Source organism: Saccopteryx leptura, chromosome 7 (assembly GCF_036850995.1).
Source record: "Saccopteryx leptura isolate mSacLep1 chromosome 7, mSacLep1_pri_phased_curated, whole genome shotgun sequence".
Lineage (NCBI taxonomy): Eukaryota > Metazoa > Chordata > Mammalia > Chiroptera > Emballonuridae > Saccopteryx > Saccopteryx leptura.
In genome coordinates this window covers 53,155,980-53,181,289 of record NC_089509.1, presented here as the reverse complement: position 1 = coordinate 53,181,289, position 25,310 = coordinate 53,155,980, and the positions used below count along the sequence as shown (strand labels likewise).

Below are 25,310 nucleotides of genomic sequence, written 5' to 3'. Positions count from 1 at the left end.
GGGGGGAATATGCCAGGTGCACTTTTGGGTGCACACTAGTAAATTGGGGGAAGATTTGCACTGTGCAGTTTTATTGCACTGTAGGAAAACCATTGTCTCGGTCCAAAGAATGTGCTGCCCAGAGCCCCAAATCTGTCACAGGGATTGATTGTGTGAAAGCTGTAAAATATAATTCAGCACACTTTTCTGGGGAATAGTACATTTTTTGTAAGATTCCTTGGAAGGCCTAGTCTTGAATAAATGATGCAAAAGCCCTTCCTTGCCAAGCTGCACCATCACATAGCTTCCTCTGGTAAAGCATATGGTCTATTACAGGCTTGTCTTAATTCCTTTGAAAGAGAATTATGTTTCTGGTTATATTAACTTCTATAGCATGTCTATATATGACATGGTTCTGTGATATCAATCTAAAGTGAAATATTACTGGAAAGATGTTTCATAATATTTATACACATATATTCAGAAAAAAAATCAAAAGGTGAAATGTGATTATTACTGTTAAGGGTTGAATTGTGTGCCTAGAATTAATATGTTCAAGTTCTAGCCCTCAGTTTCACAGAACATGACTATATTTGGAGATAGAGCTTTTAAAAAGGTTATTAAGGTCAAATGAAATTGTTAAAGTAGGCCCTAATCTAGTATGACACGTATCAGAAGAAGACATCTGGACCCAGACTCACACAGAGGAAGACCATGAAGAGAGAGAAGATCGCCATCTACAAGCCAATTGGAGATGCCTCAGAGGAAGAAACCAGCTTGCCAGCTTGATCTCAGAACTCTAGACTCCAGAAATGTGGGAAAATGAATTTCTGCTCTCTAAGCCGCTCAGTCTGTGGTACTGTGTGAAGGCAGCCCTAGCCAACCAACTGTCTGCAACAATAAGAAAATCTACTGAATTTTTAATTTGTGTATTTAGCTATACTTGAATTCCTAAAGATTGCTATTTATTTTGCTGGGAGATTCATCATAATTAGTTCGAAGCAGTACTCATTACTAAATAAAATAGTATTTGGATTTCTTAAGCGTATTTGAGATTTTTTGTTTTGTTTTGTTTTGTTTTTAATCTCCTAAATGTTTATATTAAATTTTATTATTAAATGTTTATAGACATGTTCCATGATAGCTTAATATAGTCAATTATTTTAAAAACCAAAAATAATTCTTTTGTTTTTAAAATAAGAACAAAAATGAGAAAGAAAAGTTTGTTTTCTAATAATGTGACTTTCATTTAGTATTTATTTTTTCAAGAAGTATGTGTGTTTATGTGTGTGTGTGCATGTGCACATGTATATTAAATACTTACCCCAAGACAAATACTTCCTTAATCATGGAAAACATATGCACTTAGAATGATATGCATAGAAAAAAAGTAACAGAAGTATTTCGGTTTGCATCCCAGGAAATTTAATTTTATTTCAGCCAAAATTATAGGAATAGTATAAGAATTGTGATAAATACCAGCATTATAGAATCACACCAATGATATTCTCTGGCATGTTGAAATACAGAGTGATATGCCTAATGCCTCTTGACAGGAAAACATAGCCATATTGTTTCATTTCTTCATTCTATTCAGAATTAAAGTAGATTCAAACCAATTATGGAAAACATCATATAGTGCAATAGAATGAATATCCCAGTGTGGTAGATATAAGAATTCTTAACATTGCATTTACAAATTCAACAAAAGGTTATCAAAATCCCAGAAGTCTTATTTCAGGACAGTGCTATGTCTTAGTGCCTGAGTGAGGACCGCAGGTGGCCAGAGCTGTTTTACTCAGTGTCACTGTAGCACCTGTTCCTTTTAATTTGCTCTTCCACGGTGAGCTGTTCAGACTGGACTTCCACTTTGGGAAATGTAGGCTTAGCTGCACATTCACTCCCATTAATGTGGGCCGCACCCATTGTCTCACCATGCCAATGTTTGATGTCCTGCTCAAATGCACTTCTTAAGTACAAACATGGCATATTTTTAATTTGATCTACAGAATCTATTAAGTCACGATCAAAAATGTTCTCATTTTTTTTGGAAAAAGCAGCGATTTTCACAGTGTTAGAAAAGAAGAAGTGTAGGCTTCTGTTATTTGAATGATTCCCTTTCAGGTTTAAAATGTTTTTATCAGAAGAGGCTATTGAACTTTTCGCCTTTACTATTAACCCACCACTGAGGCTTGCTTTGGGGGCCGACTGTGCCGTGGCTCTGGCAGTCTGTTTATCAAGAGCCGTAACTAGTACATTCCTGGAGCAAGTCTTTTCAGATTCAAATATACCAAGTAACTCTGAAATTCTAGATGCATTTTCTAAATTCTCAATCTGATATCTATTTGCAGTGTAGTTTGCTTCACTTGACAGTGGTGATGGATTGGGAAATTCTAAAGTAGCTGTCTCCCGCCTGCAATTATTCAGAGACGAATCTGCTATATAATTGTTATTATTATTCTTATTCAAATTCTCCTTCTGATTATCTGGCACCACCTCATCATCAGTGTTAGGAATCTGTAAAAATTCTGCACCATCGGGTTCATTAGCTTTTCCACTTTTCTCCTTGTCAGCACTCTGCACAACCACATTATGGTTGGTGTTCAGATCCGTTTCACTTTTCCTCTTGCTCTTTGTCTCTTCAGCCTCATTCAGCTGATCTCGCACATTCTTATTTCCTTCCTTCTCATCCTTTCTTGCTTCGTAGATTTCCTTTTCTTTGATTCCTGTAACACCCTCTTTCTGACACGTATGGATGGATGGCATATACGGTGGCAAGAAAGAAACGTTCTCTTGCTCTTGTCCTTTATTTTCCAGGGTTCTGATGTGCTCTGTCAGTGATTCACTTTTACACTCAGTGGCTGTAGGTGTTGTCATTTGGGGGGGCCATTTAGGTTTACTCATTTTTAGTTCTTCCTCAAGGGGGAAGGTTTTCTTAGGCATCTCCTTAGAAGGGGGCCAAATGATTTTTAATTTTCCTCTTTCTCCAAATTTTCTCAGATCATCCCTTTGCCTTCTGCTGTGAACAGCTACTAAAGGTTTATTAAGATCTCCAAGCACAGGGGCACGTTCTGCACTGTTTTTACAAACATTTGGTTCTTCGTTAAGAACAAAGTCCATTGAGCTGCTTTGATTTTTGCAATTCCATCGATCTTTATGCTGTTTATGTCCAAAACCTTCATCATAATTTCCCTTAGATTTGAAAAGTTGTTTAAAGTGAGGTTTACAATATATGTGTCCATGAAGTGATGCATAATTTCCCAAGCTGCCAAAAAGAACAAAAGAAAAAATTTAGCATTTCATATATGCCCTGCAAATTCATTGGGAATTTGGAAGTTAATTATTTCAAGAATGAGTCAGAGATTCAGTACAATTAACCTACCAGCAATAGAAATGTGCTTATTAATCGAGCATTCATGTTAGAAATAGTTACCACTAATACCCTACATGATGTATGTCTTATACTATTTAGAATGTCATGTTGAATGTCAGGTATTGGTATAATAGGTATTATAGTATAATGCACATGTATTAGTTATACATGGTGTGAAATGATAGGACTAATCTTTGCTAACTCAGTGATTTATGTGAGGGGTTGTAATTTTCAATAAATCATAAATAGTACACACACACAAATCAACTATTTGAATGTCCTTGGTAACTGGATTTTGAATGAATTGAAAGTGTGCCTATGCAATTGTTTATTTGGCCTTTTCAGGGAGATCAACAAATAGAATGCTTGTTAAAATTAAAATCAAATTTAGTCTAAGGCAGCAGCATTATGTTTGAATAACTCTGAATTTCTATATAAAAACAGATACATCAACAAGACAGTAAAACTTAAAACTTATAAATAAAATATATATAAAAAAACTAATTGACAATATATCTCCATCAACCCCAAAACACAAGGAGTTAAGGACAAACAACCTACAACTATAAGACATGCATGGTAGTCACATCTGCATGAGTAATAGCAGAGGAAGCAAGGAAGGTATCTGACAGGCCTGAAATATGAGAGCACAAAATAGCCAGGCAATATTTGCTGGAAAGTGTCACATGCCCATCTAAGCACAGCAGCTGAAATTGGGAGGGTTTTGCCCTCTCCAATAGCCAGTGAGTGTAAGGGCCAGTGCTAGGAAAGACTGAAGAGGTGGCAGGAGTCAAACTCTAAGAATGAACCCCTTGAGATACCCTTTAAAAACAAGACTCCACACTGAGAAAAGAAGACATAGGGATGGAATTAAAATCGAGTTGGATAATGATGGAAGAATTTAACAAGAAGGTCCTGACTAATGTGGGGCAGAGGAACCAAGGGAGGAGAACCAGAAGTCAAGCCATCCCAGAATATGGATACCAGAAGAGGTAGCATCTTGAAATTGGGGAACCATCCTGAATTTGCCTCCTTCTATGATGTAGGAAAACTAGTTCCTCATAAAAATGAGCAACAGAAAAAAAATCAAAGTCATAAACAAAGTTATTATAAGAAATGAAAGAGTAGGATCATTATAATATCCCTGCAGAACAATGAAAGCATGCTAAAAAAACATGTTCTCAAAGCATCAAAAGTTTAACCTATTATTTCATAATGAACTAGAAAACGTTGAGGAAATGATAAAAGACCTAAAAAAACCAGAGTGAATTGCAATTAGAAAAACTCATAAATGAAGTACCAGAAATCAGAAAAAATAGAAATAAAAGAGAAAAAAATGTCAGCAATAAAAACTAAACTAAAAGAACTATATGAACAAATAATCAATAGAAAGTGTTTTAAGAAGAGAAATGGGAAAATAAAGATAAGAATTTACAGTTAGAAATAAAAATAGAGATAAGCATCTGACAGAAAGACAAATATGAAACTAGGCATAAAAATCCATGTATAGATAACAGAAGTTCTGGATAAAAAATAAAGCAATAAAACAGGTTCAATATTAAAAAGCTATAATTTAAGGAAAATTTCCTGATATAAAAAATAGCATGAAACTGAAAACACACACTGAGTAATTGATACTATTGACCCAGAGTCAATGCGAAGAACTATTCTAGTAAAATTACTGAACTATTAAATAAAAAGAAAAAATCTTTTGTGTATTTAAAACAAAGAGCATATGACTTATAATGGAAAGAAGTTAGGATATTATCAATTTCCAACATGTTATGCCAGAAGAAAGTAGAGTAATACATTTAAGATACTCAATGAAACAAAGTGTAAACCAAGTATTTTACTTTCAGCAAAACTGACTTTCCCTTGTAAAGATCATGAATGAATTGTTGTTAGGATATAAAAACATAAATAAGTCGTGTGAACATAATGTACAGCAGGGGGAATACAGTCAGTAATATCACAGTAACTTTATATGGTGAGAGATAGCTAATAGACTTCTCATGGTGATCACTTCATAAGGTATTTAAGTATCAAAACATTATGTTGTTTGAAATTAACATAATACTATATATTCACTATAATTAAAAAGAGCCTTACATTCCAGAAATAAGTAAATAAAATTCAAAGAATATTGTTTCCATGAACCTTTTCTGAGGAATCTACTAGAAAATAAGCTTGGACAACCAGAATGACTACAGAAACATCAACATAAAGACTGATGCTAAGATTAATATATTATTACCTATAAACTAAGAAGAAATGGGGAAAAGAGGGAGATAAAGTGATATGTAGTGGCTGTGTGATATGACACTGAACATACAGTGCAATAATTTTGTAAAATGCGGTGTAAGTTGACTGGGGAACAAATGCAGTATTTTTATGTTTTGATAATTAAACTAGTGGTACTGATAGTTTTGTTACTTCAGAAATTGTCCAAATGAATATGGGATATTCTAATTCTGTTATATCCTTTGTATTGAGAACCAGAACTCACAAAATGAAAGAGAAGACGTATAAATGTCACACAGAAGAAGCTAAGCAAAAGCAATGTGGTTTTGAATTCAATTTAGAAATATCGCTACAAAGTCATGATATATACTTTTCTTTATATGCATTTACTAGCTCGGTGATTTTCAACTTTTCTTTACCTCACGGGACACACAAACTGCTAAAATTCTGCAGCACAGCAAAAATATATTTTTTGCTGATCTGATAAAAAAAGAGTATAATTTTGATTGATTCACAAAAAAATGATACTAGTAATTACCTACCACTTTTTCTCCAAAGTGTTTTTAAACAAACATGTGCCTATATTTGCATATAAGAATTTCAGTTACTAAGCACTAACCTATCAGGTATAACCTTATTATGCAATGTGACCAATAATATGCAACATTATATGATCTATATATTTATGGTTTAAGACATAGCATTTAAACTGGATAGCTATTGTTATGTTGGCTTTTATCATTTTTTAAATTTGACAATCTAAGGGAAAAGAGGTCAGTGCACTTGACTAAATAGTCAGGTATTGCTAGTTTTAAAAATTCTGTGGCACACACCAGTTGAAAATTGCTATCCTAGCTCTTAACCCTGAAAAGGCTTAGAAATAGTGACCAACCCAGTAGAAAGAACATTGAGATTATGGTCTTGAAATGCCATTTCTTACTTAAGGAAACCAGGGCTTGGAGAAATGACTGATTCCAGGCCTGGGGTAGTAAATTTACACAAGATTTGTATGGCACTAGTTCTATCAGATAATGAGGAAACTAGTAAAGATTATTAAGTCTTGTCAAAAGGAATAAGACAACTTGAAGGGGTGTCTAATCTCCAGGGGTAAAATAATTTCAGCCTCAGTAATAATAATAATAATTGCATCTGATTGAAACCAATCAAATATGTATAAATTTATGAGTTTATAACGGCATTAAAAACATTTTAAAATTAGTTACCTCTAGGGGATGATAAGGGACCATTTCACTGTTATTGTTAAATAAAAAATAAATACATTAGCAAGACTGGTAAATAAAAGAAAAAAATTATGCATTTATTTTGCCTTTCCTTCACCATTTCTACCACCATATAGCCAAATAGTAGATGAAGCAAAGCATCTCCTGTAAAAATATTCAAATTAATAATGAAAATGAGGAAGCAAAAATATCAACATTTTGCAAATATCAATTAATTGATATAGGAATTAAGCTTCAATATCTGCTATGATCACAAATAAGAGACAAGAAGACATATGTGCTTACTGTACTCTTACCAACACTTCCTATGTACTTGTAAAGTCATCAAATCTTAGTTTACAAAAACCAGATTCAAGTGACAATTTGTCAGAAATACAGAGGAGAATGGAGCATGTGAATTGCACTATGAGTATGCAATCAGCCAATACAGACTATGGGAAACTATAGGTCAGATATCCTGGGTTCTTCCCAAATAAATTGTAAGGAAAGAAAAGAAGGGATGGAAGACCTATAGCTTAAAAAACCCTACACAAACAAACACATAAAAGCCATATCAAAATTTAAAAAAAAAATGTATAAAACTATAGTATAATATCTAGGAAAGCACATTTGGATAAAAAAAAATATAAATATAAAAGGACGCATTTTTTTTTAAATTCAGTGAGAAGAGGGAAGGCAGACACAGACTTCCACATGTGCCCTCATAGGGATCCACTGGCCAAGCCCCTATCAGACAATGCTCTGCCCATCTGTAGCCACTGCTCTATTGCTCAGCACCTGAGGTGAGGCCATGGAGCCATCCTCAAAGCCCGGGACCAACTTGTTCAAACCATTCAAGCTATGGCTGTGGGAAAAGAGGGGAGAGAGAGAGAGAGAGAGAGAGAGAGAGAGAGAGAGAGAGAGAGAGAAGAAGGGGAGGGGTGGAGAAGCAGATGGGCTCTTCTCCTGTGTGCTCTGGCCAAGAATTGAACCTGGAACATCCACATACCAGGCCAATGCTCTAACACTGAGCCAGCTAGCCAGGGCCAAAGGAAGCAATTATTGAAAAGGATACTATTTACTCACAGGAAAGACATAACAGGTTGTGTTTAGGTGGGGAACATGGAATGACCTTCTGCAGTGGCTGCCTATGTTGTATTTCTTGATCTTAATAGTGCCTATAAAATATTCTCTTTATCATAATTTATTGAGTCATAAACTTGCTTTGATTAGTTTTTTGTACTTGTGGTTCTTTGTACAATGGTTTTTAAAAATATCAGTCATTGAATAAATATCTTTGAGTTCTTATAATATGTCAGCCTTTACTAGATGTTGGCAAGACTAACATCACATTTCCTACAGTGGGGACAATTAAATTAGACTGTGTTAAAAATGGTACAAGCACAGGGAATACTTGGGAACACAGAGGAAGGACACTTTCTCCATATTAGGAGGTCAAAGCAGGCCTTTTCAAAGACAGGAAGCCTCAGTTGAAGTCTAAAGAGTGAGTAGGTATTAGTCTAACGGAGAGCTGGGGAGAGGCATGGGAAAACCCCTACAAGGACTGAAAGTAACATTTAGGACCAGATAATAATGAGAAAGACAATTAATTATTTTGTGGAACTAAAAGAAATTCAGTTTTCATGAAAAGTAACATGCATTGGGAGGAAGGGGTGTTGTGAGAGGAGCAGAGGCAAGATCCTTCATTGCCTTTAATTTATATTAAGATCTTAATTTTTTTTATAATAGAGAAAGCCAATATGTGTTTTAAACAGGGGAATGACCTCAGAGTTTCATTTTAGAAAGAGCGTTCTCACTATATCATGGAGCATGGCACTGAGCACGTGGGTGAGTGGTAATGGTAGTGAGAGATACCTGAGGCGAGAGACCAACTACCTAGAGAGGCTGTTGCATTAGTACAGGTGAGAGATACACTTGTTTGAAAGACACCTGGTCTGTGGGCATGGAGCAAAGTATACAGCTCAAGAGGTATTTATGGGACAGAAATTATAAGGCTTGGTCATTACTTGGGTGCAGGGAACAGAGGAGAGAAAAGAGTCAAATGTAACTTCATGTTTTAATCATTGAGTTAATGTTAGTGCTATTTACTGAGAGAGTAGCATAATGACCATGAAGTCAAGAAAGCAATATTGGTAGAGAGAAGATAATGGGGCATGTTGAATTTTCTGTACTTATGAAAAGTCTAATTGGAGCTATAGTCATTGAGATATAAGTGCTTGACACACAGAAGAGAGTCCTGGGCTAGTGCTACCGATTTCAGAGTTATTTCCACATAGATGATGATTACAGTTTTGAGCGTGAATGTGATAAAAGAGAAAGAATTTAAACACTAAGAAAAATAAATGCCTATTAACAGAATCCTAGGAAACTCTAACATCTGAGTAAGAATCACACACACAGGAGTCTGAGAAGGAACACACAGAGGGTAGGAGAAAAACCATTATACTCTGGTGTCATGGAAACAAGAGAAAAGAACATTGCAGTGAGGAGTATTTGACCTTGTCAATTAAAGTCAGTCTGAAAGCTGTACATTGAATTTAGCATAATAATTACAATTCAGCATTTCAGACTATAGCCACACCAAATGACACATTTATTTAAATGTATTTACTTCAAGAGTTTTGGAAAATGAGTGCACTTATAACTGTGTTCGTAAGGTCTTCTGTTTAACTATAGAATATACAGAGTAACCCTGGCCGGTTGGATCAGCGGTAGAGTGTCGGCCTGGTGTGCGGGGGACCCGGGTTCGATTCCCGGCCAGGGCACATAGGAGAAGCGCCCATTTGCTTCTCCACCCCCCCCCTCCTTCCTCTCTGTCTCTCTCGTCCCCTCCCGCAGCCAAGGCTCCATTGGAGCAAAGATGGTCCGGGCGCTGGGGATGGCTCCTTGGCCTCTGCCCCAGGCGCTAGAGTGGCTCTGGTCGCGGCAGAGCAACGCCCCCTGGTGGGCGTGCCGGGTGGATCCCGGTCGGGCGCATGCGGGAGTCTGTCTGTCTCTCCCCGTTTCTGGCTTCAGAAAAATACAAAAAAAAAAAAAAAAGGAATATACAGAGTATTTATCTGACTTGACATTGACATATTCTAAATTCTTTTTCCCCCCACTTAGATGGAATAGCCCAAACAGGTATATTCTAGCTCCCACCACCTGTTTTTGTAAATGAAGTTTTACTGGAATACAGTAGGCCCATTAGTTTATAGCTGCATCTGTTTGGTTTTCTATGGCTGCTTTTCCATTCCACTGGAATGTTGAGTAACAACAGACATCATGGCCTGCAAAGTTGAAAATATCTACTATCTGGCCCTTTACAAAAAATGTTTTCTGACTCCTGATTTAGAGTCTAGACTTTAGATTAAAGTACTAACTTAAAAATTGTTATTTTCACAGTAGCTCTTAATATTTTTATCTATATGATCTCTATATTCACACAAAGGAACTCTTTTTGACTTGATTCAGAAAACAAAATTTCAAAAGCAAAACAGTCACAGCCACCCTGAGCAAAGCATAACAGAACACGACCACATCCCTTCTGTGGCTGTGTTAACTGAAGGCAGCAAGATCTGGAAAAACTTACATTTTCCTAGTGCACTTATGTACACTACAGGCTGCTTAAAGTTTGTGCCACAGACCACAAAACATTTACCTCAGTTTACTGTTGCAATAGTGGCATCGGAAGCAGGACTTATGAAAACTCTGCTTGTCTGCTGTTAGGCACTCCATTGGATAAACTGTCTTTTGACAGAGTATACACATTTCCTTGTCTTGGAGAAGCAGTTTCTAAAAATAAAAGTTTACAAAGGTTTATTTAGTGTTATCTTCAACCACATCATAAGAATAAAACAAACAACAGCAATATATTAACTGGCCATGCTGTTAAAATAGAAAGCTCTAAGGCTACTACTGTCCTGGTACTGCTTTCCTGGATTTAAGCCATTCTTACATTGGGTCTGAGATGCCTTACTCTACTCTCTCTATTATTTTATACATTGTACAAGTTGACTTTTATTATTTAAGGAAGCATATATGAGCAAAACATGTTTATCAACTTTAAAACATTAAAAATAATTCATGGTGAACTCAGCCATACAGAATCCTGAGAGTATGTATCATCCTAGATAACTAAACTTTCTCTCTATATAAAAATTTATATTTAACTTGGTCCAAAGCTTTTATTTTTTGGAGAGATATTTCTAAAATATGTGCATATCTTTTATTTTTTTAAGCTGAGGACATTGTATTTGTTAAATATTTTCTTGATGACTTAGTGTTGAATTTATGGCAGCAATTCTTAACTTGAATCCAATGAGACTTGCAATTGCATTGAAATGTTTAGGGCCATTTATACTCAACCTAAATGGCTTTAGATTGTAGGGCTTCTGGGATTTGCACATCTGCTTTTTATAGTATCCCAGCCTCTTTCCTTGCTCTAAACTTTCTATAGTTATGTGCTGCTGCTCTCAGATGAATGCTAGCTTCTCAAATAATAGTATATTACTAACTAATGTTTGGATATGGTTTCAAATCTGACACAGAACTTTCACCTCAGTTTTGCTTTGATCTTTACAATGATCAAGTGAGAATAACTAAGCTTTTATATTAGTTATATACAAAAGCACAGTATATATATACTGTAGTGCTTTGAGGCTTAATTTTGGCTACTAAGAGATTCTCTTTTGTTTATTTGAGTGCAGTAGAGAACATGTTTCCATATTTTTTTCTTTTTATTTAGATGATTTAATTTAACAGGGTGACATTGGTCAACTAGAGTACATAGATTTTGGGCCAACATCTCCACATCATTTGGACAGTCAATTATGTTGTATACATGTTTCCATATTTAACATCAGGTTTTTTTTGTGTATTTTCTATATATTTTTAGCTATCTTAACAGAAACTGAGAATTTGAAATTAATTAGACAACTTTGCTTAATAATGCCAGAAGTACATTAAGAAATCATACGAATTTGATAAACTAGACACATATGTTGCAAATATGATAGAGGCATAACTCTTAGTTTCAGCAATTTTTATTATTAAGTTTGCTATTTCCTTCAATCTGTCTAAAAGAATGGACTACATACACTAATGATGCACATTAATTATGTCAAATTCTTTTATTACAAAGCCTCATTAATTATAAAGTCTGGGAAAATAAATAAATGAACTGTTCTTTGATGTTAAAATAAGATAATATATTTTACATCTCCCTTCTTCCAAATATAATCAGAGTTAAAAAATGTATTGTCCATGTCTATCTGTGATTGAGGCTAATTGAGTTACCATTTTGGGTTTAAGAAAGGTAAAAAAATCATATATATTAAAAAAACAGTGGTATTAGAGGAAGTTAATGTTTTTCAACTCAATAATAATAATTAAATATACAAAGGTTTAGTTGCATACCTACACTTTTGTTAGAGATACCAATCAATAAACTCTTTAAAGCACATATGATGAGTGTAAATTGCTTCTTGGATTATAACCCAGCTGTAATGAATTCCAACTCAAGCACCACTTAGTCTGGGAGTTAAAAATACATCAATAGTAAGTCAAAAGATATTATTTAATATTGTCTTTAATAAGTGGATGACCTAACAATTTTAATAAGGAATATTAATAATGTGGTATGGGTGTAGAGTTACTATTAAATTTATAGTTATATATAATCATTAATACTATCTCAATAACAATAGCTATATCTGTTGCTTTATTCAAACCCTTACTTACCTTGAAAAATACAGGTCTTAATAGTTTATATATATAATAGCATTTACTATTCTCATACAGTGCAGACAAATCAGATGCTTTATAAAGAGAAAGTAGTAAAAACAAGCATTGTGAAGAGAAGGACATTAGCAACCAGGAAAGGTATTAGTGTCTTAGGTTATATTGTTTGGTTACTTCCATGCACTCTTTTAACTGCAAATCGCCTTAGCTATGGAACACATGCCTTTAAATGGGTTAATGTTACTTCACATTTTGCAGCTCATTTACCACTTATGAAGGCAGATTCCTCTTGGAAGTTGGTTTTCATCCCAGCTGCAGCAGCATCTGAGGTTGCATATCCCACACGTTCAAAAAATCTTTCACTCTCTTGCCATGTCTTTTGGAAATTTTTCTTGAGCTCTTTAGGTGAATCAGAAATATCTAAAATATGGCCAGCGATGACATCTTCATAGGTTGGTGGGGCATGCTTAAAGTCAAAGCCAGATTTGCCAGCTTCTGAGGTAGGCGATGGAGACACTGTTGTCTTTGACCCAACAACTTGACTCTCAAAGGCATCCACGCCTGAGAAGTGTTCACTTAGAGACCTTGTATCAGAGTGTGCATTGGGCTGCTTAGCAGAAATGTTTTCTTGCCACTCTCTGGGACGATTGCAAGAAAAGCCTGTAAAATTAGTATTTTCTAAAGATGTTAATCCAAATTCTTCCTTACAAAATGTATGACTTTCTTGTTTTATATTACGGTTTGCTTCTCCGTTTACATAAACTCTTGGATTTGACTTTGCTTCAAAAAATGGGCCATCCTCAAATTCCCTGAACCATCTGTTTATTTCATTTTCATGGTCATTCACAAAATCTTTAGCCATTTGAACAGTTCGGTTGGCTGCTTCATATTTCTGTGTGTGCTCTGACAGGTGAGGCCCTTCCACTTTTTGGATGATTTCAATTGAGTCAAAACTTTCAGTATCCGGCACTATGCCCTTGGTGGAATTTACTCCATCTTTGTGAACATAAGTTGCCCTTTTCTCTACTTTTCTAACTTCTTCTTGAGCTTCCATGCATTCTTTGAAGGACCCAGTATCAACAGGGTTTACACTTATAGGTATTGTTATTGTAGGAGAGTCCCGACCACGAGTTTCTATCTTTATTTGACGACGAAGAGTTGCAGGTGACGTGATGATCTCAGACCTCTTCTCTACAATTGGAACTGGAGTTATTGATGAACGCGGGATAGTCCCTCTGGATAACTTTGCAGTGGTGTCTTTGAGTTTGACAAGTTGTTCAGAGCGACTCCTGGGTGGAGAAGGGGAGGTGTTTGCTCTGTGAATTCTAGATGTTTGTGACACAGGCATTCTGGGTGATGGTTCAGAACAACTGTCCTTTTTAGGGGACTGAGAAGGCTCATCCTTAGTTGGTATTTCTGTTCGCCGTGCAGTAGACTCAATTGTTATAAAAGTTGGTGATGGTGGACGTGTTTTCAAAGAGGGAGGAGAAATCTTGTTATCATCCAATTTAATTTCCTGAAAGGTTTTCGCATGATTGCGAGTAGTTGCTGCAGGATGGGTTTCTGCTTGGTGCTGCTGTGTTTCTGCTACAATGGTATTTTCTTTTTGTTCAGTGTTTTGAATATAGCTGATGTTAACATTAGATGCTTTATGTAATGTTTCCTTCAAACTTGTAGGTCTGTTTCTCTGGTTTTCTGCTTTAGAGGATATCATGGCCGTTTGAATTATATTTTCACAAGACAGGAGCATATCCTCTGCTTGAGTCTTAATATGTATTATTTCTTCTTTGATTTTTTCTATGTTATTCTCCACAGCTATGCGAGCTCCATACTCTTTTTTTTCTTCACTTAATAGCCATACTGGAATAATATTTAGCAATGTCTGAAAGATTTTAAGACCATTTGTATCCACCTCTGCTTCAAAGTGTTTTACCCTAGACAAAATCTGTTGTAGTTCTTCACGTTTTCTCAAAAATTCCAATATATTTATAGCACATTTTCCATTATCCTTTTGGGATTCTTTCACAGAGGAAAATAAAGATTTGTTTTGTGTAATCTCTTGCTTTGAATCTTTAGTATTAGAAAAGACTTGTTTCTGTTGAATGCCCTTGATTCCAAGCAATTTTTCTTCTTGAAGCTTATTGTATGGCTGGGGCAATTTTTTATGTTTAACTTGCCTTTCAGAAGTCTGTATTTGTGTTTGCTGAAAATTCTCAGTCTGTGAATCAAGATGTACATTAGTAACCTTTTGCTTGACTACCTTCTGTGCTGATTTATTCAAATGTTCTTGTTTTCCTTTAACAATTAGTCTCTCTTCTTTTGGACTAATCGTCAGTGGGCCCTGAATTATTTCTTCACTTTCTAGAAGTTTGCCATTTTCAGATTCTCTAACTTCTCTTTGCTTCTCATGAACTATATTGAGCTTACTTTCATGGCTTCCCCCTGAGGGTTCTTTAGGCAATTTTATTGTTACTCTCTTCTCTTTCTTTGGTAATTGATGATTTCTTTCAGCCACAGATTGCTTAGTACTATATTCAGCACTTGCTTCGGTTCTCTCTGTTTCCTTATGCTGTTGTTTGGTAATGGTTTGAACATCAACTTCAGATTGTTTTTTATGGCTTGCGTAGCTGTGGTCTGTTTCATTTAATCTATGATCTAGAGTTGGAAGCTTGATGGTTTTAACTTTGAAATTGGGGGAAGCTGGTTTGCTTTCGGACAAGTGCAACTGCTCCAGATACTTCTTCTGTTGTGTTTGTTGTATACTGCATTCTTGGTGACTCTGCTTAATTTCACAAGCTGCTTTAGATTGTATCATGTCTCTTGAGCTCTGTAAAACGTCTGTTTTCATGGTATCTTTGTCCTCTGAGGATGCTAGAACATGCTGGAGCCTCTTGGCGGCAGCTGTCACCGCTGGTGTTGTAGGAAGGTCGTTATCAGTACACACTCCTCGTACTTGAGAATGACTTCGAGAGTCTGGGTTGGGTTGGGCTACGGTGACCCCTGAATCCATTCCAGGGAGGAGAAGCTCCTCCTTTGTTTTTTGTAACAGCACTTCCTTTTCTAGCCCTGATATGTTTTGAGTTTGGCATTCTGTTTTGACTATGTTGGAGCAAAAGCTCTCATGTTTCTGTTTTTCAAGCTCTTCTCTTTGTTGTCGGTATTTTTCTTCAGCAATCATTAAAGGTGTCTTAAATTTTCTCATATAAGGTTTTGGACTTGGTTGTCCTGAACCCGCAGGAAATGAATGAGATTTGACAAGAGGAGTTTTTTCTTGTTTTTCCCTGGGTAGTAAAGTTTCTGGAACTGTCTGTGAAAGAGACCTTGTAGTATCGATAGATAATTCTTTTCTTTCAGGAAGACTTCTTCTAGAAATGTTCTGCTTTGTCTCTGCATGTTTATCGTTAGTCATCATTATTACTCTTTTCTGATCATTTGAGAGAGTAGTTTTACATTCTACATCTGTCAGGGAATTTTTCAGTTCAACTCTTGGGAGACCATGATACTTTTTCTCTTCTAAATGCTTAGGCAATTTTGGTTTCGGTAATGTGGGAGGTGGCAGACGCACTCCTGATTTTCCTGTTATTGTTTTAGCCTGAGAATAAGTTTGCTGAGAGTGTGAGGCTTCTTCTTGGGAACATTGTACAAATGTTCCACTGTGCTTTTCTTGAACATGTGCTGGGTTCAGAGGTGGAGTTGGAGAAGGGGGAGGTGGTAGAAACAATGACGGACATTCTCTTTCAGATTTCTCATCTTCTGGTGGTGGGGGAAGAAGAAGGCCTGGGAAATTTTCAAAGTCAGCCTTTATCTTCTCTGTGGATAGTGAGGGCAGAAAGCCATTTTTTTCAGGCAATATCATTAAAGGAGGTGGAGGAGGAAGAGGAAATTCTATTTCAGATGATGCATTGGAAGGTGGAAGAGGAGGTGGAGATGGAGGTGGTAGAGGGCACTCACTTTCTTTCACACTATTTTCAGGGTTCAAGTTGATTGGATTAAAAGACATTTCCATTGCCTTTTTTAAGTCTGTGGAAGTATTTGTCTTCATTAGAAAATCCTGGCTGTTCAGATGTACATCAGTCTTCTGCTTTCTGTCAGTTGCCTGAAATTTATTATGGCTTTTTTTGGAGACTTTCACTTCTGTTACATTTGATAAGTCTTGATCTATAGGCAAAGTCTGCCACACTGGTTGAGGGTTCACATTCTTTTTCTCTACATCTTTATTACAATACTGCATCTCTTGCTTTAACAAGGTTTGCTTCTGAAAGTCCCCTGAAACTTTACAAGTTTCTCCAACTATCTTGCTGACTGGATTCTGGGTTGGACTGGGGCAAGAGCTTTGTTTATCTGTTGATATTTTAGTGTTTCTGGTATTTTTTAAACCCTTTACAGGGAAATGCTCAGTCTTCTGGTGGTCATTTCTCAGTTTGCAAGTTTGAGTCTGTTGCCTTCCAACTGCTTTATCAATAGATTGGGCAGAGTTAAAGACATCCTTCCTCCATTCTCTCACTGTCTCTGATTCCTTAGTTTTTAGATTTTCCTTAACTGACACTGGTGAAGTCAATTGTCTGCTCATATATTCATCTCCAAGATGCTGCTCTGTTGTATCAGTCCAGACACCCATTTTGTCCCCTGACTCTAATACATTTTTAATAGCTTTGTGTTGTGAATTAGATAGTCTTCTAAGACTTTTCTCCAGAGCATTGTTGTTTTGTTCACGGTCTATGACAATCTTTACTGTGCCTTTAGGGGCTTTTGGAAGATTAATCTCAGCTCTTTCTTCTACTAAATTCCCATGACAAGTTTGGGTGAAGGTATCTGTTCCCCCTTGCCACCTGGCTGCTGGCTCAAATGGTCCTGGTCTTGGCTGAAGAACAGGTTTTTTGTCTGTCTGGACAGCCATCTGATGAATCTCTGTTTTCTGCTCTTGTGAGGATCCTGCCATCACAGCTTTCACATCTTTGATTACACCTTTTCTATCTACCTCTTTGAAAGCTCCTTGTGCCTCTTTCAGATTTCTTAATGAGGTTTCAAGGTCATTTAGGATGAGCTCCTTTTTCAGAATTTCTGTCCTTGTCTTTGCAGTTTTTTCAAGGCATTCAATAGCTTTCTCAAAATCATCAGGCATGGCATTGGGCTGTTTAGATTCTTCCCAAGGGTGGCTTGATTCCTTAAGTGACTTAAGTGTGGCCATCATGTCACCTTTTATAATTTCTTCTGTTTTAGCTACTGTTTTCTGATTTATGGCCTGGCTGAGGGAATTTAGGGTTGATTTCAAATTACCTTTTATAATTTCTTCTTTGGTTGTCTTACAAGATGTACTCTGGGGCTCTGTCATGAAAAGCTTAACTGTATTATGGACATCTCCTGGAATGATATCAGTTTCATTAATAGTACGTTCAACCTGACACTGGCTTTTATTTAGTAACAGTTTTGTGCCCTCTACATCACCACCAATTATTTTTTCCTCTGTTTCTTCTGTTCTAGCTGTTAGTGTTTCATCTGACCCTGACTGGAGTTGTTTGAGATAATCCAAAGCTCCAGTTTCTATGCATGTTGTAAAAAACTGAACATTTCCCCTCTCAGAGGCATCGAGTTTAGCCCTTTCAGATATTTTATTCTTTGATGCAGAAGATAGCAAATTATGAATCATACGTTTTACATCACCCCCTATTACTTGTTCACGTTCAAGTGTATCACCAGCATTTTCATGAAGAAGACAGTAGATGGTCATGTTAATATCTCCTCTTTCATCCTCCTGAATTAAAATGCCTTTCTTTACAGATCTTTCCTCAGAGAACAGTTTTTTTATTGCTTGTTGTACATCACCACTTACTATCTCTTCTTTTTCAGCATAAACTTCTGCTGAACTGCTTAATAATTGAGTTTTGGTCAAATTAACATTTCCTTTCTCTTCTTCATTAACCATAATCTCTCTTTTCGTACAGTCTCTTTTGGAAAGTAGATTCATCATTATATTTCTGAGATCAACCCTGATAATTTCTTCTTTCTGTATTTCAGGAGATGTTTGATTCATTAGCTTGTATTTTGCCATTCGAACATCGCCAACTTCGTCAGCCTCAATGATGATTCCAGGAGCCTCTATAACTTTTTGAGAGTAGAGTTCTTCTAAGGTTTTTTTAATACTCTTGCCGATAATTTCCACCTTTTCTACCCTATTCCCATTAAATTCATGAAGGGGTGTAGTTTCAAACAGCCATGTAGTTGTCTTGACATCAGAAGGAGGAATTTCTTCCTTGATGATTTCTGTGATGCTTTCATCTGCTTCCTTAATAGAATCCAAAGTTTGATTTTCAAAAAGCCATACTGCCTGCTTTACATCACCTTTCTGCATATCTTGCTGGGTGACTGTTTTGATGTTTTCATATTCTGATCCTTCCCCTCTTAGCTCATCTATAGCATGAGTTTCAAATAGCCATGTAGATGTTTTAACATTGCCCTTTCGTATTTCATTGACACTTACTGTTCTTATATAAGCATTCGTATTAACATTTTCAGATTCAAAAAAGTGTTTACTTGTCTTTACATCTCCACCTTGAATATGGTCCACAGTGGGCACAATATCATGTGATTCTTCTGAAATCTGGTCCAGTGGCTGTGTTTCAAATCTATACCTGACAGAACTAACATCTCCTTTCTGGATATCTTCTTGTGTGACAGATTTAATAACATACACAGTCTCTGATTTATTAATTGAATCTAATGGTTTTGTTTCAAAAAGCCACCTTGTCCCTCGTACATCTCCATGGATTACCTCTTCCTTTTTAACTGTTGTCACTTCATGATAATACCCTTCTTGGTCTTGAATTGCATAGAGTGGCTGAGTTTCAAAGAGCATTCTGTAGCTTTTTACATCACCCTTTATTACTTCTTCAGTAATCGATTCTTTGGTATTTGTATAGTCAGATTCTTCTTTAATCTCATCTAAAGAAAAAGTCTCAAAGATAAAGCACCTCTTTCTTACATCCCCACCTTGTATATCTGTCACCATCTTAACTAATTCATCACCTTCTTGACCTTCTTTTATCATGTCAATGGGTTGGTTTTCAAAAAGCCATCTACAATGTAAAACATTGCCTTTCTGAATGTCTTCAATTTTTAGAGTTTTGATCTTTTTCAAAACTTCTTCTGAACTGGAACTAATTGAATCTAAGGTCTGATTTTCAAATTTATGCCTCATGCTGGAGACATCCCCAGTTTGGATATCCATTTGTACACCTTTGATTTCCTTCCCTTCTTCTCCTTGTATGCTGTCCAAATTTTCTGTCTCAAAAAGAAAACATGCTGTACGAACATCCCCACCTTGGATCTCCTCCTGTTTAACAGTTTGTAATTTGTCTGTTGATTCAGAGTCATCTTTTATGGTATCAAGTGCCTGAGTTTCAAAGAGCCAAGTACAGGCTTTGACATCTCCCTTATGAATTTCTTCACTGCCATTCACTAATGAAACTTTTTCATAAAGAGATTCCATTGGCTGGGTTTCAAAAAGCCACCTACAGGTTTTGACATCCCCTTTAACAATGTCTGTAGGTTGCTCAGTCTTACTCTCTAAGTCTTCCATACTACTAAAATATTTAATTGAATCAAGAGGTTGGGTTTCAAACAGCCATTTAGCAGATTTCACATTTCCAGTTTGTATTTCTTGTGCAGATATTCCTCTAATTATCTGAAATTTATGAATGCTTTCATCAAACTGGTCAATGGGCCTTGTTTCAAAAAGCCACCTACAGCTTTTTACATCACCTCTCAGGATTTCTTCTTGCTGGACTGTCTTTACCTGATGATATTTTCCAAGCTGATCTTGAATGGCATATAGGGGTGTCGTTTCAAAGAGTGATTTATTTAACTCTACAGCACCTCTTGTGACTCCTTCCACCTCTATTTTATGTGATGCATCAAGTTTAATTAAATTGTTTGATTCAAAGATATGTGTGTAATTTCTTACATCTCCTCTGTCAACTTCTTCAAGTTTCACTGTTCGTATGTATTCTTTTTTATCTTCTCTAATCTCTTCCAGAGGTTGGGTTTCAAAGATCCATTTTTGGTGCCTAACATCCCCCTTTTCTTCTTCAGAGGCAGTGGTTTTTTGAAGTTTTCCTACATTTGGGCTATCTTTTAAAGCCTCTATTGGAAGGGTTTCAAATAGATGCTTAGTGGTTTGTACATCACCCCCTATTTTCTCTTCAGTTCTTAGAGAATCTGCATCAGGAACTTTGTTTAAAATGTCTAATGGCTGGGTTTCAAACATCCAACACTTTCTGGACACATCTGTACCTATTATTTTTTCCTTTTCTATGATGACCTCTTCTGATTCTTCTTTGATTTTCTCCAAAGGTTGAGTTTCAAATAACCACTTTGCCCTAGTCACCCCACCTTTGATGTTTTCTTCCATAGATATTCCTCTGACAACATTAATTTCTGTGATATCCTTGTTAATTGTGTCCAACGGCTGTGTTTCAAACATCCAGCGTGCTGTCCTCACATCCCCTTTTTCGACATCTTCTCTGTGAACAGTTTTTATTTCTAGCATTTGACCTGAACCATCTCTAATAACATATAATGGTTGAGTTTCAAAACATTTAATACTTCTTTTCACATTTCCCTTAATTTCTTTGAGCTCAGACCTGAGTTGTAGTAGGTGAACCTCATCTACTGAATGAAGCTGTCCAAGTTGATTCAGATGTTGAGTTTCAAACATGTATCTCACAGTCTTGACATCTCCCCCAGTTATGTCTTTTATGGCAGTTGTCACTGATTCCTCTTGACTTTGATGAATTTTATTCATTGAGTCTAATGGCTTTGTTTCGAACATCCACCGGGCTGTGCGGACATCTCCCCTGGCTAGCTCAGGAATTTTCTCAGCATATTCTTCAATGCCAGAAGAATGATCCCCCAATGTATCTATGGGTTGGGTTTCAAACATCCATGTAGTATATTTCACATCACCACCAGCAATGATTTCTTGATCAGCAATACCCTTGGAGCTGTTATCTTCACCTGGAGAGCCATTGTTGATGGAATCTAATGGTTGATTCTCAAAGACCCATCTCATGGACTGCACCTCACCCTTTAGAATTTCATCCCACTCCAAGTGTTCTCTTTCTGAGGTAAGAGCTTTTTGAGAACAGTCATTTGTGTTTTCAAAAACATACCGGGCTTGTTGTACATCTGCTGACACTGAGCTCCCTGTGTTCACTTGACTAGAAACAATCTCAGAAACCTCACTGATATAGTCTTTTTCTAAATTTTTTCTTAACTCAGGATGGATGTGCTTATATAAACGGTTTAATTCATACAAATTTCTTTGCTTGGAATATAATTCTTTGGGGATTGGTGGTATTCTAGGAGTGCTGGTAAATTCAGGGGACTGGGAAAATGCTGTCACATCTAATGGGGTTTGGAATATATCAGGTGGGGGAGGAGGAAATTCTTCTGTCTTTTCTGAAGGACTGGCATGAACTTGTGCCAGAGTTGAGGAAGTGGCACTGTGGTCACTATATCTTGTGGTTGATGTTTCTTTCCTCTGGCTGGTTGAAGTGCAAGAAGTGGAAGATGTACCCAGAGTTGGTGATGGCTTTAAAATCTCTTCATATTCACTTTTAATCTTTAAAGGAAAGAAAATCAAATCATATAAAGATGGGCGGAGTGGTGGAGATTTCCTGGGCACTGTGCTATACCTGTCCATCTGCAATGACATCTCCATTGGGAATAATAGGTGACATATTTCATTTAGAAACCTACCCAGGAACAATATTCAGTGTTTGTTTACTATATTTCCTATAATCAATTTATACATTTAGAATTATATTCCCCATTTAATAATACATCAACAACTTATTATTTTAACATATACATATAATCCTGATTATTTTTTCTCCTTTACTTAATACGCTATGGAGAATAATTAAGAAGAAAATAATAAAAGCATGAAAATACTTTTGAGGGTTGTTTTTGTTTTGCTAAGGTACCTAACATTTTAAACATTATTTATTATTTTAAATAATGTTAAGTTTAGAGCATATGACATTCTTTTCTTCCCTTATTTTGTCTAGTCAGAAAAATTCTAACTCTATTTCTTTTTTCATGTAGAATAATATTCTTCTATGGAACAGAATAAGTATTGGTTTGGAATACTTTTTTGTTGTTGAAAAACCACCTCAAACATTAAATAATTTGAAAACACTATGTATGCATTTACATCTGGTTTTCTTTCTGTGTAGAAAAAGGTCTTACCTTAATCTGCTTGGCTGGGGTTGCCTCTTTGTCAGAAAAAAGGAAATTTTCCTGTGCAGACTTTTCAAATTGCTCTTTTAAAAATTTAGTTGAAACCTTTGGAATTTCTTCATCTTCAGGTGTGTCTATGACTACAAACAGCAAAGAACACTAAGGATATTATATCACTAATAAATGTGATGTTTGAGAAGAAATTATAATGCCATGAGAAACTTCTCACAATATCAGTTAAGTAAAAAGATTCAAGATACAAATGTAGACAGATAGCACTCTTTCATCATGTAAATTAATGTATGTCAAGGACTAGACAAAGAAAAATAGTGGTGGTTATCTTTGGATGGGAAGTCATAAGTTATAAAACTATTGTTTTAATTGTATATACAGGGTGGGGCAAAAGTAGGTTTACAGTTGTTCATCTGGAAAATAATATAATAATTAACAAATAATAATACAAGAATAAACTCTGTTTTACATACTCACAACTGTAAACTTACTTTTGCCTCATGCAGTATTTTCCAAATTTTCTACAAGCATGTTTTACTTTTATGCTCAGGAAAAAAATAATAAATGTTATAAAACAAGAAAAGAATAGCAGAAAAAAAAGGAAGACTGACTTCCTTAAGCAGAAACAAAATAAAAACAAAATATAGAGATAGTCAAGTAACATTTCAATCATAGTTGGCTTAAATCTTCCCTTTTAGCTTTTCAGGACATCAAAACTTTCATTCTCTTTATTTAGGCAAGACAAAGTCTACCCATTTTCTACAAACTTGCACAGATTTGCCTGTAGTCTAATCTTATATCTGTAAATCGGAGAGATAGACTTAAAGTGCTTAAATCTGTTATTAAAAGTAATACCAGCTAAATAACACTTCTGTTCTCAGGGAGCTTGATAAAGATCAAATTTTATTGTAGTTCCCTGAGGCAAAAAGCAATTCTAAGGTGGTTGTCTTATCACATAGTTTTTAGAATGAATACCTCATAGGATTGATGGCAGTGAACTATTTTAGAAGCTTATTGCATCTATCATCACAGTCTGAACCTAATTATACACAGAAATACTACCCGTCCTCTTTGGGACCATGAGTCATAGTTACTAACTTTACTTAGGGAGAGGAAGAGGACTGTGCTTTGGAAGTCCTCCATTCAAATATAGACATATGAATAGAAGAAAGGTATATTGGGGTCATATAATATGAGATTCTTACCTGTTTCTTGAACATATTGATGAAACTGAGAAGCTTGGTTTCTTTCCTCAGCATGTTTTTCGAGATGAGCGACCTGTATTTAAAAATAATTTTAAATAAATAATTGCTTTTAAGGAGTCTATGGAGTCAGTACTGCACATTAATTCATTATTTCACAGTGATTTTTATCCCAAGACTTCAGTGCACATAGAGAGATGCTAATTTAATTCCTCTATCATGTGTTTTAATGCATGGGCTCATGCTATATCAGAACATATATGAATTGACACTTAAAATGCACTCATATTTTTAGAAGGCTTATTTTATTTTTCAAAGACTGTCAACTCAAAAATGATGAAAGAGACACTGATATGTATTGATTTTTAAATACATGAAGGACAACAAAAGCAATTGCTAACAACAAGGTCAGAATTTCCACATAGTTCTAATAATTGTTTGGAAAGTAATATCTTTCTAAGTAGTTACCATATCTGTTCCAAGAACATCCATTTTGTGTGCTTTGGAAGCTTCTTGTTCATTTCTTTCCATTTCCTGGCTGCTTCTTGAAATGTCAAGCTGGCTGCTACGGATTGCCTCCTGAAAACAAATGAATAAATGAATGGATGGATGAATAAACAATACCTGAAGAAAAGTCTGAAAATTTTAACTCTTTTTGTGAATGCAATTTCAGTGACAGAGGCTTCTGAAAAACAAGACTCCTCAGTGTATTCGTTTGCTTGGCTGCTGTAACCAATTGTCACAAACTTAGTGGCTTAAAACTTAATATCTTATGGTTATTTAAGTCAGAAGCCCTGAATGGATCTCACTAGGCATCAGCAGTTGTTAGAAGGTATGCATTCTTTTCCACAGCTCTAGGGGAGAATACATTCCCTTGTCTTTTGCAGTTCGGGAGAGTACCCATTTTCCTTGGTTACGGTCCCCTCCTCTATCAGGCTGAGAGTGTCTTACACTGCAATCTCTCTGATTTTCTCATCTTACTCCTAGCCCCTCCCACTTTTAAGAATCTTGATTGATGATTGATTGACAGATATGATGAGGTAGTTGACATACTGCTAAAAATCTTAGGACAGAACACTCTCTGAGAACACATGTTTGAACTCATTTGAAGTTGGGTGTTCACTTTCATCTTGATATCTACATGGCTAACAAATACTGATTTTGAGGTCTGGTTTTTAAAAATTTGACTTGGGAGAGAATAGCCAAGTGAGCAAAGGTGCATCGTTATTACTATTAGTCAAATAAGAATGCTGAAGTTTTGTTTTGTTTATGTTTTACATGGAGTTAGTTTTAAGCTATCAA

The 25,310-nt window shown here is 35.9% G+C and overlaps 1 protein-coding gene across 2 annotated transcripts in view; it reads right to left on the bottom strand.

The window, feature by feature from the left end:
• Nucleotides 1-1,388: 1,388 nt before the first annotated feature.
• XIRP2 (xin actin binding repeat containing 2) overlaps nucleotides 1,389-25,310 on the bottom strand; it is an 87,365-nt gene continuing 63,443 nt past the window's right edge. Inside the window, exons 4-9 of one of the 2 annotated variants that reach the window (XM_066346456.1) lie at nucleotides 24,477-24,587; nucleotides 24,012-24,084; nucleotides 22,804-22,934; nucleotides 12,823-22,174; nucleotides 10,475-10,608; nucleotides 3,109-3,244 (exon numbers count right to left, since the gene is read on the bottom strand). In XM_066346456.1, the coding sequence (XP_066202553.1) occupies nucleotides 10,514-10,608; nucleotides 12,823-22,174; nucleotides 22,804-22,934; nucleotides 24,012-24,084; nucleotides 24,477-24,587 (9,762 nt within the window). In that variant the 3' untranslated portion in view covers nucleotides 3,109-3,244; nucleotides 10,475-10,513. Of the gene's footprint in view, nucleotides 3,245-10,474; nucleotides 10,609-12,822; nucleotides 22,175-22,803; nucleotides 22,935-24,011; nucleotides 24,085-24,476; nucleotides 24,588-25,310 lie in introns of both variants that reach the window. The other variant, XM_066346457.1, reaches the window with a different exon arrangement.